At 41.6% G+C, this 18,136-nt stretch overlaps 1 protein-coding gene across 1 annotated transcript in view; it reads left to right on the forward strand.

Annotated features, from left to right (window-relative positions):
* ofcc1 (orofacial cleft 1 candidate 1) overlaps positions 1-17,364 on the forward strand; it is a gene marked incomplete at both ends in the record, with an annotated part of 92,931 nt that extends 75,567 nt beyond the window's left edge. The window contains 3 exons of the mRNA XM_083936403.1: positions 11,318-11,518; positions 17,033-17,171; positions 17,291-17,364. Of these exons, the coding sequence (XP_083792529.1) occupies positions 11,318-11,518; positions 17,033-17,171; positions 17,291-17,364 (414 nt within the window). The remainder of the gene's footprint in view (positions 1-11,317; positions 11,519-17,032; positions 17,172-17,290) is intronic.
* Positions 17,365-18,136: the final 772 nt, after the last annotated feature.

Genomic DNA, 18,136 nt, shown 5'->3' on the forward strand with positions numbered 1-18,136 from the left:
CTGATTGGTCGGTGTTCCCGAGTCTTCCACATCTGCTCTCTTGGCGTCCCTGCACCATCATGGCAGCTGGGCAAAGACTGTAACGGCACTGTAGCGGTACTTTCTACTTCTATACAGTATAGGACTGTAGAGTTTGTGGCGCCAAGAAATTTCACAAGGTGTTGCACTCACTTTTCTCTCACACACACCACTATAATTTCTCATCCCATCTCTGAACAGGCCGACAGTTCCAGCAGCACATCCAGAGAGAAAGGAGAAAGTATTCCAGTATAAACTCGTCGGTGTGAACAGTTTAATTACAGGGAGTGTCAGCCCCATTGCTTAATGTGTCCCTCACAATTAATCCAGGGAGAGGATGTCATTATCTATCAAAGCCTGGGCCTGGGCAGGCTTTATTGTCAGAGGGAGAAGAGGGAGGGAATGAGGGAGTGAAAAAGAAAAAAAACGAGTCAAAACAAGGAAGTGCCTTTGGTTAGCAGCCTACAGGTCGGCCTAAATGTCACACAAAAGGATCAAGCTGAGATTCTTGGATGCTATTTCAAAACATTGTGTTCTGCGAAGGTTTTGGACACTTGTGAGTCAGTCAGTGAGCAAGAGATGTTTTCTTCAATTTCTTCATAATATGAAGCTTCACTCATCAGCTGTCAAAACACTTCCAGCTGGGGGAGGTTAAATTGACGGCAGGTTTTCACCACTTTGGATTGCTTTTCCATCCTTACCTCCTCCCTCCTCCATCCTAAAACGCCCTTGCCTGTTCCCTTGTCATCCTATAATGTGAAACAGAAGGCGAGAAATCGGACCGTTAAAAGAGTAAGACAAGTTTATAGCACTCATGGAACAACAATGAAGAGGACTTACTGTACTGTATGTCAGTTCCACAGTGTGTGGATGTAGAATACGGTGTAATTGATTCATGTGACATACATACATTTTATTATCATGGAAGAAATGTTGCAAGACATGCACTACCTATGCAGACATACTTTGTTCACACACGTGCTATATGTGCTATATGTGCTATATGTGATGCTAACTCAAACACACATGCAAAAATGCATATACAGCCCCTGACTCCACAGAGGTTTTTACAGCTTCAACTCGACAGATCTGATTCTTTTCGACTGACTGACGTTAGTCACTTTTTCCCCTTTCTCCCTTCCTCTCCTTTAAGAGTTTGACCTTGGCTGCTTCCTGCGGCCTGGAGGGGATGAGGAAGGTCTGGTGATTGTGACAGGTGTCGCGTCTTAACAGCCCCACATGACATCCCGAGGAGAGATAGACATTTGGACATTCTCTTTCTTTTCATAAGGGTTTGACTCATAAAACTAAAGAGACAGTGTGTGTGTGTGTGTGTGTGTGTGTGTGTGTGTGTGTGTGTGTGTGTGTGTGTGTGTGTGTGTGTGTGTGTGTGTGTGTGTGTGTGTGTGTGTGTGTGTGTTCGTGCGTGCGTGCGTGCATGTGTGCGTGTGTGTCTCTTAACACTGATTCCCCAGCTCTCATTCTGGGTTATTGGCTTGGATACGTATCACCTCCAGCCTCCAAGGCCTGATTAGGTTAAAGCTACTCCGAAGTCAAATTCTGATATCAAAGGCAAAACTCAACTTTGACATCTGTCTGCAGCATCTTAATAAGAAGCCTGACCTCCTGAAATTTTGAGAACGTCTTGAAATATGTGTTCCATACACTCAAAGTGAGAATATGTTTATAAAGATGTCTATAACTGCTGAATTAGCTTGGTGTAAGATATTAAAAAATACTAGATAGTAGGACTGCTATGGTTTGTGTGATTAGTCTCTATTATTCTATTCTATGTATTGTTATTTCTATTTATTCTGGACTAATCCTTAATTTCATCTTGATAATATTTTAAAGGTCCTATATTGTTAGTGTGATTTCCAAATGTTTTTATTATTATTGTAAAGCAGGTCAAGGTGCTATATACTGTAAATACTTTGAAAATATCAAAATACTCAATCCACAGAGAAATGCACACAGCCTGTATTCAGACACTGTACCTTTAAACCAGCTGGATTTAATGTAACAAGTATGCTGTATGTAGGTATAAAGTGCAGCTACAGTGCCATTACAGTCATTCCCCAACTTTAATGATACAGTGCAGAGATACTTAGAGTGCAGACGCGGAAGACATGGAAATGCTGACCAATCAGGGCAGACTGGACTTTTTCAGGAGGGGGTCGTTAAGAGACAGGCGCTGAAATGGAGCATTTCAGACAGACAGTATGGGACAAAATTATGTTTTTCTTTGACATTAAAGCATGTCAACAAATTCTAGTAAGAAACCCAAATACATTTATAAACCTTACCCAAATGCATTATCGCTTATTCACTTCACTCATAACACTTTGTAATACTCGCATCTTGCATTGTATGGGTAGTGCTCCAGGTTTGAGGTTACATATAGGTGGAGTAATTTATTTAATGTGTTCCATGCTTATATGTCCTCTTATATCATCCTTGAGCACACATATTCTCCTTTGTTAAATAAAGTTGCAGGTACACTTCAATGTGCTCCAGAACAAACCTGGAAAAGTGATCTCCTTAGGGCCCAGGGTGAGTCAGACATGGTGTGGAAGTAAAAGATGAGCTACTATCTGAGTTGTTTACTGTTGGCTGGGAGTAGGCTTTATTTTCTGCAAAGGAGATTAGTAACAGTGAATTATGCATATCTTATTTTCTGGATTATCTCAGGCGCTCAGAGATACTATCTCACTGGATAATCTCTTTTAAAGTTGTTCAACTTATTCTAACTGCAAATATAGTCATTGTTGCTTGTTTATCTTTTCTCAAAGTCCAATTTGGTCTGTGCTACTTTTGGATGGAGGGTGTTATTGCACTTTAACCGTGATTACTTATTGAAATATTTATAGGCCGGGATCTTTGCTTTATGGGCACAGTAATGAGAGGAGGGTGGATAAAAGCTACTGTAGCGTACTAGCCGTTTTTGTCACTCTGTGTGTGTACGCATGTGTACATATGTGTGTGTCCCAGCATGCAAATATGAATGGGTGGCCTGTCTTGTCCAGTGGTGCGTTTAACCAGACACAGACCTTTGCTTCAGCCAAATCAGGCCCAACGCAGACAGTGTGCATCCATGCCATTTTCAAGCTGCTCCAATTATATCCGCCGACCTTCCACATATTGGCCAAATTTACAATAATAGCATATCTATTTCCATTCTAATGGCTGACATTGCTTGGCTTATCCATGCATGTATGTCAGTGGTCTTTTATGCTTTGTGGTTTAGTCTGTTCCAAGCCATGTGCAATGATCTGGAGCCTGTCTTGACCTTGTATGTGTTGCATGAAGCCAGCGTGTATATATGCAAGCTTTAATATCTGTGAATGAGCATGTGCATTTGTGCAGTGTGACCCCTGACGTACAAAGCCTGTCCATCTGTACTACAGTATATGTGCCTATTATGAGTAATAGTGAGTGTGTGAACCCAGTACATGTTTACATGTGTCCATAAACCCTCATTGGCACTTATGTTTGTGTGCTTGCATACAGTACAGTCTGTGTCTGTGGTATGAACCCATTGCTGAGGAAACAGGCCTTGAGTCCGGGCCAGCTCTGACAGACAGGGTGGTGGTGGTGGTGGTGGTGATGGGGGTAGAATGGAGTGTAGGGATTGACCCTCTATAGCTTAGAGAGCCTCTGCACAGTACACACTCCCGCCACCCCTCCTCCTCATCTCCCCACAACCCTCCACCCCCTCGCTCCCTCCAATCCCTGCTGCCTAGCCCCAAGCGCCCGCAGGCACGGGAGATGCACGCATGCATTGCCTCGCACTGTGTGAGGCTTTGTCTGAGCGTGGATGTATATGTGTGTGTGTGTGTGTGTGTGTGTGTGTGTGTGTGTGTGTGTGGATGAGGATCTGTGGACAAAAGAAGCAACCATGTCTACCTCTTCTCTCACTTGGCAATAATCATTGATGCTCCTATCTGTGCTAGGGTGCCCATTGCATTTTCATGTTCTGTCTGTCTTTTGTGTTGATGGTAACACCTAATGATGTTGCTGTGACAATGTAAATACAAGCGCTAGGAAATGAGAGGCTATTGAAATCAATGTTTATTGAAATCAATGGTCCGGTTTAAGATACAGTAGCTTCCATACAGTGGTTTGATAAAGTGGTTTTGAGCAAATAAGCAATTTGTATGAGGCATATAATTCAGAATGCCAATATATCATCATAGTCGCATATTTGTTTTGCCAAATATGTGAGTATCAAGCATCCCTGAGAAGTTCTAATAGCTCTGATATTGTATTACTTGATACAAAAGAATGTTCAGTGCATTCTAAATTTGTTCGTGGACACCATTTGGCCTTATCCATTGCCATGCCTTGAATGGACAACCTGGCTCTTAGGTTTATGTAAGGAGAGCCTGGCCTTTCTTAATGTGCTGCAGTGGTCTAACAACCGTAATTGCTAAAATATCTATCTCAATTAGTCCAGATGTTTCCTGATGCACTATGCTTACACTTTTGTGATTAAGATTTGGTTCATCTTTGGCAACATTCAAATCTTATAAAACATTTCAAAGGATCGATATACTCAAAAATACTATTTTTTACAAAGAAAGCTCTACTTAAGATCCAGAGTTATTATAACATGCAGGTACAAGCCTATGAAGCCAAGTCCTTACACTTTTATTTCATTTCAAGTACACCCAATAGCACCAACTCAAGCACCATCCACATGCCCATGCCCAAACCCAGCCTTAATTTCACTCCCTTACTCTAAATCTAGACTAAGTACTTAAGTAGTACTCTTCCTCATCCTCAGGCCTCTCCTCACTACAACTATAAATCTGTCTTCAGCCACAGCACAAGCCCCTCATCCAGCTCCATTCCCAATACTGCCGTGGCCCTTCCTAAGTGTCAGAACCATCCTCATCCCCATTTCAGAACCAGCACCATCCTTTGTTTTCTCCCAAATCTAAACCTATATCCCCCACTCAACAGCCCTCCAATCTCGTCCCTAGTCTCAGTCCCAAACCATAGTCCCAGCCACAGCCGGGGCTTCCATGTGCGACTGACACATAAATAACCAAGCCTGTCCGCCACCCAGGCAAATTCAAATGCACCTGTCAAAGTGATGAAGCACCCGCCCGCAGGGAAGCATTGTTTACATTTTCACTCCACTCTTCGCAAAAGTGAGATTCTAATTATTTTCGCACTGTAAATTAAAGCCAAGTGGGACAGAACTACAAACCAAAATGATGGTGGCAGTGGCAGGAGAAAACCCCAGCACTCCTATGTATGAATTGCGTGAAGGGTGGAAAACCTTAGAAAGCACGCTGATGGTATATGGAGAGAAGGTCAGCATAGATAGCGAGAGGGTGGGAGAAAAGGAATGTATTGCATTCGCACCGGCTGTATGCAGCTACTACTTCTACTACTACTACTTCTGTTGTGCTTATTACAGTCAGGGTCTAGAGAACTTCAACCAACTGGGATACATTATGCCCTCACATTTCATACATAATAATGTGCCAAAAATGTGCTGCATTATTTTTCATACCAATGGACAGAGGGAGAGAGAGAGAGAGAGAGAGAGAGAGAGAGAGAGAGAGAGAGAGAGAGAGAGAGAGAGAGAGAGAGACAAAGAGAGAGAGAGAGGGAAATATTTAATTAGTCCATGGGAACATGCAAATGGAAGGTAAAATTAGACAGAAGAAGGGATACCTGGGGAAGAGAGCGCATGGATGGTAATGATGGCTATCTAGTTTGGATCAATCATTAAAGGATCATGAGGACTGACAAGCCTGTGTGCCCACGCCTTAGGCTCCTGCCTGGACAATTGCCCGCCCAGCTCAGTCTGCCTGGCCATGAAGACTTCATGTCCTCTCTTCTCTTCAGTTCATTCACACACACTGGATCATATGTACTCATATATCATACACAAATGCATCACACTCCCTAGAAAAGCTTAATATTTAATGCCTATGGATAACTCACTCCTTGTGTTTATTAGTCAGTGATGCATCCCGCCTTCTAGTAGTGTAGCGCATGAGTTGACTACAGGTGACTTTGAATTTGCTCTCTAGGCTTGCGATTGGTTCCTATTTTGACACAGTATTTTGATTATCAGTTGAGAGTAGCAACGTTTTTTACAGGGGGTCATTGGGTCGAGTTTGGGAACTGTTTTGGTTGTCAGCAGGGACATGCCGGACAGCATTCAGTAACGGTCAACCTCTAGACATTGTTTGTGTCCGACATGTCACAAAACGAGGGGGGAAATGTCAGACATTGATAGTTCTGACAGTTAAGGGCAAGTATATAAAATACACTGTACGTACCCAAGACATAGCGATTACTAGACCAGTCTGTCTCCCAGTGGGAAATTACTATTTAATTCCCAGAAACTGTCTGCCCTCTTTTTAGCTGTAAGTTGCAAGTTTAAATCCTAATTTAGGTATGAATATAGGTCATTTATATATATATATATATATATATATATATATATATATATATATATATAAAGTAAAATAACACAAAAGAAAATCCATTTTAGGATGTAGTGCATTTACCCATTTATCTCAGAGGCAGTGTTGCCTATTTTTTGGCCTCAAACTAACTCAACAGCAAGTGAATTCCAAATCCATGTCTTGACGGACTTTATATTTGCGCACACTTGAATAAACATGATTGACAGGTCAGTCAAATTTTATTACAAGTCACAGTACATTTTTAAAAAGAAAAGCTTTCCACAGGCGTCTGTATTTAAATACTGATTGCTTTCATTCTGCATTCATTTGTGGAATGGTATGATTCGATTGGTGTGAAATCGCATCTTCTCCCAGAAAGACAGACAGACTATATTTGTGAACCACATTGGAGCCATGTCTGCAGCTGTGCCATCCCCACTTCCTGTGCCCCTGTCCCTCCCCTCCCATTCTCTATGTGCATTTGCGGTAATGTCTACAAATTTATGTCCCTGCTGGAAAACATGGTTTGCTGTTTATAGTCCTCAGCTAAAAGAAATAAGGCCCGTCTCCCCTGATGCAAGTCAAGGGACTGATGCAGACTCTATCAGATTTCTAAATACAGACCCCAACAATAAATCCCGGCTTGATTGGGTCTGAATTGGGTTAGCTCACTTGAATGCTATCAGCTTAACCCACAGCTGGCCTGTCTGCTCCATGCAGGCATTGAACCTAAATCAGTCACTTAGTGCTATCAAATGGAACAATGGTGGAGTGGAGAGAGCACTCAAGCTAGGGCTAGAAGCCAGGCTAGCACCATAACGCAACACAACAGACCAGAACAGAATAATGTGGAGCAGACAGGCCCTCTAATGCTCTTTCCTTTCTGTGTCTCAGCAATGATGGATCCTGAGAGCCATGGTGCATTGCATGAAATGGCATCACCCAATCCGAACACACAAACACCTTTTTAAGCTTTTGTCTCGTCTTGTCAACTGGATTTCACGTGCTAATTAGCGTAGGATGGTGGCATGGCTAACATTTAAGAAAAAAAATCTATTTTCATGCAAGCCAAAATACATATGCACACCACACATGGGCAATTTAAGCAGGTGTGTTTAACCAAAGTGACTGTGAGTACAGAGGCTCTGCGGTGTTTCTATCACCGCTGTGCAGCTTGGTTTTTGAAATCTTGGACTGGGACCTGTGACCAGCACAGTGGGAAAGGGTGTTTTCTTACTACTTTTTTCCACATTTGTGACTTTAAATGTTTGTGATATCTTACTGCATCATGAACAGGCTGAGAACCACACTATAGGATGAAATCTAGGATATTTGGCACATTCCCACTTGTGTTTCCTCAACAAACAAAAAAATCAACATACACACACTATCCAAACAGACTGATTGCTGCCTTGCAGAGGTGCTGATTACTTAAGGAATTCAGGTAATCAGTTTCCCCCAGTGTGGGCCCAGGCCAAGCTAGAGGCAAGGCGCAGTTGAGGCGATTCCACTAATGAGCGCCTTAATTAGCGTTGAAGAGATGCATCCCCAACTCCCCCCCTTACACACATGCACACACACACACACACACACACACCTTCTTTAAATGTTCTTAGATAGTCTTCTCTCTCTCTGCATGCATGACTCTTTGACATTTTGACAATGAGGTCCTTTCTACTCATGAGGCTGTCTGGTTTGCAGTTTATGTAATGTCTCTAATTACAATTGGGGTAATGGTACTCACTGTTTTCTTGGTGAAGTGCCTAGAGTTGTGTTTGGCTAACCGTTTATAAGTGTGGGGTGACAGCGATACACCACCAAATTAAACCTCTCCTTCAGCTTGACCCTGCCACTCATGGCCCGCTGAATGACTTTGCCTTTTTCCTTTTTCTGTATTTTTAGACGAATCATAATTACGCAGGCAATTAGGGGGTCACCTTGAGTTTTAGAAACTACTTGAAAAACTTCCCACTCTATAATACTGTGTGTGTGTGTGTGTGTGTGTGTGTGTGTGTGTGTGTGTGTGTGTGTGTGTGTGTGTGTGTGTGTGTGTGTGTGTGTGTGTGTGTGTGTGTGTGCGTGTGTGCGTGCGCATGTGTTTTGGAGGGGGGTTATGAGTGAGTTAAAGTAAGGAATAGCACCACAATCTGCTTTTTAGTGATAGTGTATACACACTTAACCATGCGCTCTACACCACTGATCCCCCTGTGCACGGTTTTATTAGTCTCACAGGTGCTTCCACATGGGCACAAATATACTGTATGTTATTTTGTGGCAGAGGGTTAGAATGATTAAAAAGTTTGGCATTAAAATGTAAGTTTAAATAGAGTATATAGATGTGCATTAGTGTTTTTTAGGTGTGTGAGTCCTTGTGATTAATGACTGATTAATGAATGATTTAGAGTGAACGATAATTGATTACAAAATACATGATAAGAGATGTGAAAAGTCTTTGGTGATAGGAAAATCTTTGAGACAGTATAGGGGGTAGTGATGCCATGATCAGTAGATATTCACCTCGGGTCTAGACACTGGTGGTGGTGGTTGTGGTGAAGAGAGGTACTGAAGATCTACAGTAGACTGCAGGTCTGCGCTGAATGAAGAATTACTTTATTTTTTTTATCCCACACGGGGAAATTCAATTTTTTCACTCTTATTATCATACATGTTACACACACAGGCCCGAAATACACACATGCACAACCAGGACCTATACATGCAATTGAGGAGAGATGTTAGAGCGAGGGGGCTGCCAGTGACCAGCGCCCCGAGCAGTTGGGGGTTCGGTGCCTTGCTCAGCAGCACCTTGGCAGTGCCCAGGAGATGAACTGGCACCTCTCCAGCCACCAGTCCACGCTCCATACATGGTCCACAAAGGGACTTGAACCAGCGACCCTACGGTTCCCAGCCAAGTCACCTATGGACTGAGCTACTGCGATTTGAGGTGAAGGGGTGGAGGAGGGCTGCTTCAATTTGTACTGAAATGACAACTGACAGCAGCAAAGAGGAGAACAGATTTTAAAGTTTGGCAGCAACTACATGATTGGCTTAGGGAGATCGTGGCAAGATCCCATTGGACTACTTATAGTGAAGGAGAGAGAGGCACAAAGAGTGTAAGAGTCTTCCTCCTTACATTCTCTGAGCTTCATTATTGCATCCTTAAACGTCACGTCATAAGATCTACGGTCTGTGATCAGCACACATTCAAGCTTCACCAGCAGACACTATCAGAGAGGTTGAGAGCTTCCATGATATTCACACATGGATGACTTCGAGTTACATGACCTATATAACATGTTACACGCTCTGCTTGCTCCCCATGTCTCACCCTAATACAGAAGGGCAGCGCATTACAGGTGTCTAAGCCCACAATACACACACACACAAACACGCGTGCATGCACACACACACACACACACACACACACACAGACATACACACAAGCACACACACACACACACACACACACACACACACACACACACACACACACACACACACACACACACACACACACACATACACACACACAAAGAGTCACAAACAAGCCTTCCACTAGGATTATACATATGTATGCATGATCACAAACACAACCTGTCTCTTTACCTGCCACAGATAAGGCCCCACAGGACTCAGGCAGTACGAGGAATTAGCGTGCTGATGTACTGTATGCCACTGGTGCTTATCTAATGGCTGCAGTAGTATGTAATTGAAATGAGCATCACAACAATTTGCCAGGTAAGATTGGGGCTTATTTTAATATGCTGTACATAGGAGTTTGAAGTTACTGACACTCGTTTTTGTGCCTGCTGTATAGTGTCACACACACACACACACACACACAGAAAACTCTTTGTCTTTAAGTGCAAAGACCTTCATGAAAACATCGATCTTACTTACATTATTTCATTTATTGTTTTTCTTTTTGGGTTGGATTTCCCAACATGACCATTGAGCAGCCCACCGTGACATCTTGGATATCAGGATGATATAAGGATCTTCCTTATATCATAAGAAAGACTTAACAGTCCATGGGCCTCTTGCATTAATGTTGTCTTATTTTTCTCTTATATTTGTTCTTGCACAAAGCAATAGGAAGAAAATGAAACCTTTGCCGAAGGCCAATCTGTTTTTACTCACCTGAGTATGTTGATGAATTGCATTTGATCTTAAATTGGATGTGCGTGCCAAGCATAGATAAGCGCCCAGATAAACCCATATAAGGGCAGCAGACTTTAGTGCCGTGTGCGAACTACAAACAAACAATCCACTGACATTTGACAGGTGATGTTTGACTTAGACAAAAGAAGGAAAGAGAGAAAACGGGATAAAAATGCAACGAAAAACAATAGAAACTTTATGAAGTTTCAGACACTTCAGCGTTTGTCATCCACTTTTTAACAAATTAATGACTCTCAAAGAAACAAATTAATCTTTAGAAAACAAGAAGAGGGAGCATTAAAGAATCATGCGCTCCCCTGGCCAGCAGGACAGGTGTGTGTGTGGGAGTATGTGTGCCGGCATTTTTCTCTATTTTCATTGTAATCTCTAGGCAAGACTTAATCAGCTTTAATAAATGTAAACATTTAATATTATTAAATTTATAAATAAATCATTGTAGAACATTTTATAATGTGTTTCCATAAGATAAATTGCTTTTTCATAATCATTATTAATATTTCAAGACACTAAATGCAAGTTGGCTTTTCCAGGGCAGTCTTAAATTTTGTTCGTACTTAAGAACAAGCTGGAAGTACACAAGTATTGATGAATGCCACAAAAGTTCTCAAATTTTTTGTATGCACATTTTATGCATGAGGCCCATTGTTCACAATATATCATCACCGTTCATGTTTGTGCTTGATTAGGTTGCAGTCTACGACTATATCTGGACAGTGGAAGACCCCTTGGCAGGCTCTGCAGCCCATAATGACCCCGCAAGGCAAGGGGGTGCACCCCTACCAGAGGGCGAGACCAGCACCCATGTAGCAGTCTACACCCTGTACCTGAGTGGGCTGAAACAGCGATACCGGCACTTCCTCCGACAGCCAGATGGGGCTATCATTGAGGTGGGATATCATCAAATCTTTACACTACCTGTATTTCAATTGATATATTTTTATGTACAATGCAATGTATCGTATTAGAAAAGCTGAATTGAAGTTCCAAATTCGATAAAACTTTCTCAAATGCGCAACAAAGTTTTTACTCTTGCTCTAGGTGTTTTTTTGCAAATCATGTGAATGTAACTGTTACTACAACTAAGTCAACAAAACTCCCCTTTTTTTCTGTCTCCTGTGCTTGTAACAACCATTTACAATCTCTACGGTATAATAAAAATTCCAGCGCCTCATCCTGTTCAACACTATGTTATGATTTATAACGAAACGTCATGTTTGACAGCAAAAAACAGCCACACAATGCAACCTCACTTTGCCGTGCATTGTAATTATTGCAACTTATATTTAGTTCCTCGTCCTTCTAGCCCCCGGAAGAAAGCCGGGTCAGAAACAAACTGATTCACATATTGTTGCCGAAGTAAAAGTGGTGCTATGTGACTCCTGCTGAAGTAGCAATAAGTCATTCTTTTCCTCAATCATTCTGTCAGTTGCCCAAGAGCAACCTGGATCATCCCAATAAAATGAATATTTTGAAGTTTGAATGTCAGTGGAGTGAGGAAGGAGGGGAGGCAATATGCGCTAACAATTAGCTCTGAGGCTCTTTTACGTTCTAATGGTTCTCCGTCATAATTTGAGTGATGGTGAGCTTATGTGAGTAAACACACAGCATGGTATATTTATTAATGGTGTTGCACTGTCTTTGTGTGTGTGCGTCTGTGTGTGTGTGTGTGTGTGTGTGTGTGCGTGTGTGCGTGCGTGTGCGTGTGGGTGGGTGGGTGTGTGTGTGTGTGTGCGTGCGTGTGTGTGTGTGTGTGTGCGTGTGCGTGAAGCCTCTAGACCTGGGCATAGCAGATGAGACATCTGGGTGGATTGTTCATAGTCCTACAGCACACACACATCGACACAAACAAACACACAAATCTGTGAGTGGAAAAAAATGGTATACACTAAGAACAAACACACAAATGCAGACACACATTTACCACACTGATAATCCTGACACACAGACAACTTAGCTCGCTGAGAGTAAAATACTGAATCCCTGCCATTGCTGTGCTGACTCTCCATTCTTTAGACTGTTAAGGGAATTTCATAGAGGCCACCTTAAGTGAAAGATAGGTGTTACTGTCCTTGGAAACACGAGCGCGCACACACACACACACACACACACACACACAAGTCTCTTTCTGTTGCTCTCTTTTCTCACACACACTGTGTCCCTTGGGTGTTTCTGTCTGTTCCTTGCAACTTAACAGGCAGGGACCTCCAGTAGCAAGAGATGCCGATGGCATCCTCTTTCACCCGCTGGTAGTGGGGAGCGATAACACCAATGCGCAGTGTCGCCAAGAGAGCACTATGCCATTCCCCTCAGCCTCGCAGCACGGACCCCCACTTTACATATTCAAAACTAATCCTCCCCTGAATATATAGGCTGGTTTTATGTATAGAGCAAGATCCAGGAATCACCAAAGGGCATCCCCAGCACTCCGAAGAACACTTGAGCTGATTTTATTAGTGCTTTATATAATTCTGGCAGCGATACGCACACTGCGACAGGGTGCTGTGTACAAACTGGCCTTCAGATGTAAGGTGACAGCTCTTCAAGGAGAAATAACAGCTGTGCAGGCACTTGTGGAAAAATTAAATAGATAAAATATATAGAATGAAATAGAAAATGACTCTACTACGAGATGCAGTGACCACAGTAATGCAGAGAAGTTCCTCACCATTCTTAGATTTATGACATTTTCAAGCAATATTATGGGGTTTCCTGTATAGGCCTATTACTTTATTCACTTATCTGAATAATAGCATGTTTTATGGTGATGTGGTTACACTGCTATGTTACTAGAATAAGTATTATGTAGCATGAATCCTGTTTGAGCAATAAAAATCTAATGTAATTTGTCACTAAAAGCCAAGTATGCTGAGGTATATTTCACATGTCCACACAGACTTTATTGCAACATATTAGAATATCATTAGAAAATAATATCTTTTGTTGTAACATTTTAATTTAAGAACATATGCACAAATATATTTTCCTCTTTATCACTATTACTATTAGTAGTATACAACACATGCATCGTTTTTTTTTATCTTGATCATAAATTACACTTGAAATAGGACAGGGAGTGACAAAAACAATGTCATTTGACTCTAATAATGTGACTCCATTCTCTGTCCCAGTTAGTTAAAAGACTAATCCTACTTAAGAAGTCTGTTTCCATTTACTGAGGAAATATTGACGGATGGCTCATTTCCTTTAAAGAGCTCTTGTTTTTTCAGGCATTGTCCTGGACACCAATGCCCTGGAGGACTTGCTCCTCCCTTAGACTAACATGACCACAGCTCCAGGGGCTAGTTACTTTGCATAATACCCACAAATTTACATCCAAAATGTGTCTAAACGTACACCTTAAAAGGCAAGTCCTGGAAGAAAAGCCCTGAGCTATAGACACTGTTAGACACTATTTGAACGGAGCAGAAGAGCGAGGTGTGTCCTGTTTGATTTGCTAGTGAGAGAAACTGAGTCATGAGAAACAAAATATTTCTGTTGTTTATTCAGCCATATATTGAACCAGCAATGTTGACTGAAAGTTTTTTTCTTTCTTTCTGTGTTGCGTTCGTTAGCAAGAAGTAGGAACGGAGTGGAAGGTGTGAATCCAGAGTTGTGGATGAGTAGTAAAAATGTAATGATAACGAAGTCTTTATTGACTTGCGTATTGAATTATGTGTAAAGAAAGTTAATATTAATGATCCATCATATGTTCTCATTCAGCGTGTTGCCCGAGGCGGGTGTTTGTAATATTGACCATGTTGAAGGAATCTTATCGCTGAATCACAACAATAGAAAAAGTTAAAGCTACGTTCCCATCAGTGCGCTCCAATAAAAGACATTAAAGGTAAAGTGAGGTGTAGCTTTTCAAACACTCATTACCTATAAACAGATGTTACCCAGCTGCCAACTCGCAAAATGCACTGCTGACAACAACTGTTAAGGCCGAAATTATGCAGGGAAATGCATCTATATAACCTAGGACCTTCAGAGAAGGCCTCATAACCACTCTGTCTGAGGAAACAAGATGGCTGATGAAGAAATTAATGCAGGCAAAGTCATTATCTTCCCTCCTAAAACCACAGTGGGTTTATGTCCCCCTGTGTCGTTTTTTCTCCGGGGCTAGCATTTAAGTGTCGATGGACTTATAAAAAGATAGGACAAGCCAACTGTGCCCCTTTTGTCTCCTTTCCTCCATATGGGAGGCAGCAGCATATGCAAGAACTGGCTCAGCTTCTGTAAAACTTCCATTAAAGATGCACAACTAAGGCTCTGCCAGCTTGAATATTACCTCTCTCCGCAAATTATTTATGGCTCGGAAAAAACGCTGATGATGAGCATCTCCAGCGACTTGTATAAATAAAAACACTTTTCTCTGCAATTTCAGCTGTGCTTTTTTCTCCCTTTTTTTGGTGGAGGCGGAGGGGAGCTCAACCATTTGTAGAAACAAAAGACATGCAGTTTATTCACATAGTAAAGTTTTAACTGTATTGCATTAAATTATCTTAACCTCAGCAGGGAAGTCTGTGTTGTGTTATGCATGGGTTGTATAATTAGCAGAGGACATCCCCTTATAGTTTGTAGATTTTTATAATAACAGTGACAAAGCTGATAAATATGGTGATGATAATGACAGATGATGATGATGATAATCGGAGAATATGAGGAATGGAAGGCAGAGCGCTTCCATAAGGGACACCTCATCATCATGAAATGCCATCAAATCTCTCATTAACAAGGAGCCTTTGTCTAATCTTTGCATGACTCAGCCCACCGTCCATCCGCACATGATGACGACTCTCTGCCGGACCAATATTGACCTAATTCAGCATGCAGAGAATATGAAGAAGTTAACCTTTGGAAAAAAAAACACCTTGCAGCAACATTAATTGACAAACCACATCAATTCTCCCTCCTACCCCTTTTTTGTAATTACTCTGCCGCACGTTTGATTGCCGCTGAGGAGCTGAGGACCCACGCTTCATTTGCCGTGAGGTCATCGGCAGCCCTCAGAAATATGAATATGATTTATACAGGAAGTGGGTGTGCTCTGTATGCTGTGTCTGTGTGTGTGGCAGAGAGAGAGAGAGAGAGAGAGAGAGAGAGAGAGAGAGAGAGAGAGAGAATGTCCTTGGCTTCATACTGTATGTTGCATGAGGAGATTAATGCCTCCCTGGCAGCCATATCTGCTTAGCAGGAGGACTTCTCCAAAGTACACCGCATGTAATTATCTGGCAAGTTTATACTTGTTCTAGATAAAGAAGCACTGGCACAGTTTTCAAGTTTGCTAAATTGCTGCTCTATCTGTATAATTTGCAACTTTAGAAAAGTGCAAGCCTACCTTTTTGACTTGACTACTTGATGCTGTTATGAAATAGAGCTTTAGATGTGTGTAAAGAATGCAGAAGCACTTTTGGCTTTGGCAAAAGAACATCAAAACATCATTGTATATACAAACAATTTCACAGAATGTATTTTCTTTGTAGATTTATGTTTAAAAAAATATATTAAAGGGGACATATAAAGCTCATTTTCAGGTCCATACTAGGGCATGCTCACGTGTTTTAATGTTGTTCTGTTTTATCTTATTTTGTCTAAAACACATTTTAGCACCTGTGTCTTTAAGCCCCCCTCCTGAAATAACACAGTCTGTTCTGATTGGTCAGCATTTCCAGCTCCTCTGCATCTGCGCCAAGGCCTTTGGAAGGAGGCTGAGTCACCAAAAAAAAAACAACAAAACATCTGAGCTTTGGGTAAACTGCAATTGCAGAGAGGCTCAATAGCTGGCGCACTATCATAGAACATGGAGGTGATTGATTAATACCATTGAGGCGTCCGCAGTCGGAGTTGGGCCGGAATATATTGTATTTGAAAAATAAACATATGTAAACATCCGCCATCCATTTGAAAGTTCTGTCAGACTGAGTAAAACTGAAGAGCAGAGTGGATACCATCACTTTATCTGCTAATACCCTCCAACATCATTCATTATCAAAAGAGACTTTAGACACTTTTGCAATCTTTCATTTTATTGTGGCCAGTGAGATTTAAATTGTATTTTATATCACTGTACATAAATAGGCCAGTCCAGAGTTGTAAGAGCTGTTTCCCCTCTGGGACTGGAGGTAGTGTGTCACATAAAGTCTCCATTTCTGCTTCTCCTCCAAGTTCACTCTGAGCACCGGAACAAAGCTAGAGACAACACAACTCACTGGCCTCAAGGAAAATAGCTTTTCTCCTGCCAATCTCAGTCACTGTCATCCAAGTTCAACCTGTGCTTTTGCATGCTTGATGCATTTGACCCCTCGGGTCTCCTGAAACAGTTGTTATACCATTCACTTGTTGTCAAGTTTCCATTCATGTTGCCTTGATGACTCTCACACACGTGTTTTTTTTTTCTGAAGGTGATTGGTGACATTGAAGGGGTGGAAAATGCAACCAGGATGGTTCCCCGCCTGGGTCAGGGCTCTGCCAATCAGAGCGAGGACAAGGAAGGCGCGAGTGCTCCACATCCGCTGCGGAAAAGGAAAAAACCATTTGGGCGTGAGTGTTACAGTATGAGAGCACACACATGTGACCCTTTTACTTTGCAAACCTTTTTTTCTACCTGCTGTTTGTTCAACAGAATTTACTCAGTTTCATCAGGTGTTTCGTTCCCTCAGGGTCTCATCGCATTGAGCCAGTTGGAGGAAGCGGGTGTGGCTCCAGTTTTGCACTGCAAGACTTCAACCAATGATATTAAAGCAAAGGAACACACATTTGGACCCTAAACTAATGTAAGTCAACTTATCAACTGTCTGTTTAATTTGAAGTCTCTGCAGTAGTTGTCACATTTCTTGAATATTTGAATAATTTGTGCTTTTTGTATAGTTTTCAAACATTAAAAGCTGAAATGTAGCTCAACAAAGAAAATGCTCAAAGAGGACATAATATCCTAGTTTTCAGGTTCATACCTCGTATTGTATTTTGGGTTTCTGCTAGATTAGGTTTACATGCTTTAATATTCAGAATATCAGTGTGAATATACCTGTATTCAACCTCCGTGGGAAACACTGTTTTAGCTTCTGTCTCTTTAAGGCCCCCTCTCCTAAAAAGCCCAGTCTGCTCTGATGACATCACAACTGAACAGAAGTTGTGATGGTTCGTTTAAAGGCACTGTTTCTGAATACAGGCTTTGTGCATTTGAGGATTAGGCGTTTTGTTCCTTTCACAGTATGTATATAGCATCTTGACCTGCTTTATAGTGAGAAAAAACACAGAAATCTCACGTTGCACTATATGGGACCTTTAAAAATCTGAGGAAAGGTTAACTCAAAACAATATAGGGAACCGAAAACAGTATTGTAAATGTTGTAAATATTATATGTAAACTATTTGTAACCTATTAAACAATATGCAACATCCGTTCTAATGAATGCAGGCCGTTGGATGTTCAGCGCTGCCTCAACACAGAGAAAAATTAAGATTTTAAAAGTCACTAATCAGAACAAGAGTGATAAAATATCAAT

Source organism: Echiichthys vipera (assembly GCF_963691815.1).
Source record: "Echiichthys vipera genome assembly, chromosome: 21".
Taxonomy (NCBI): Eukaryota; Metazoa; Chordata; class Actinopteri; order Perciformes; family Trachinidae; genus Echiichthys; species Echiichthys vipera.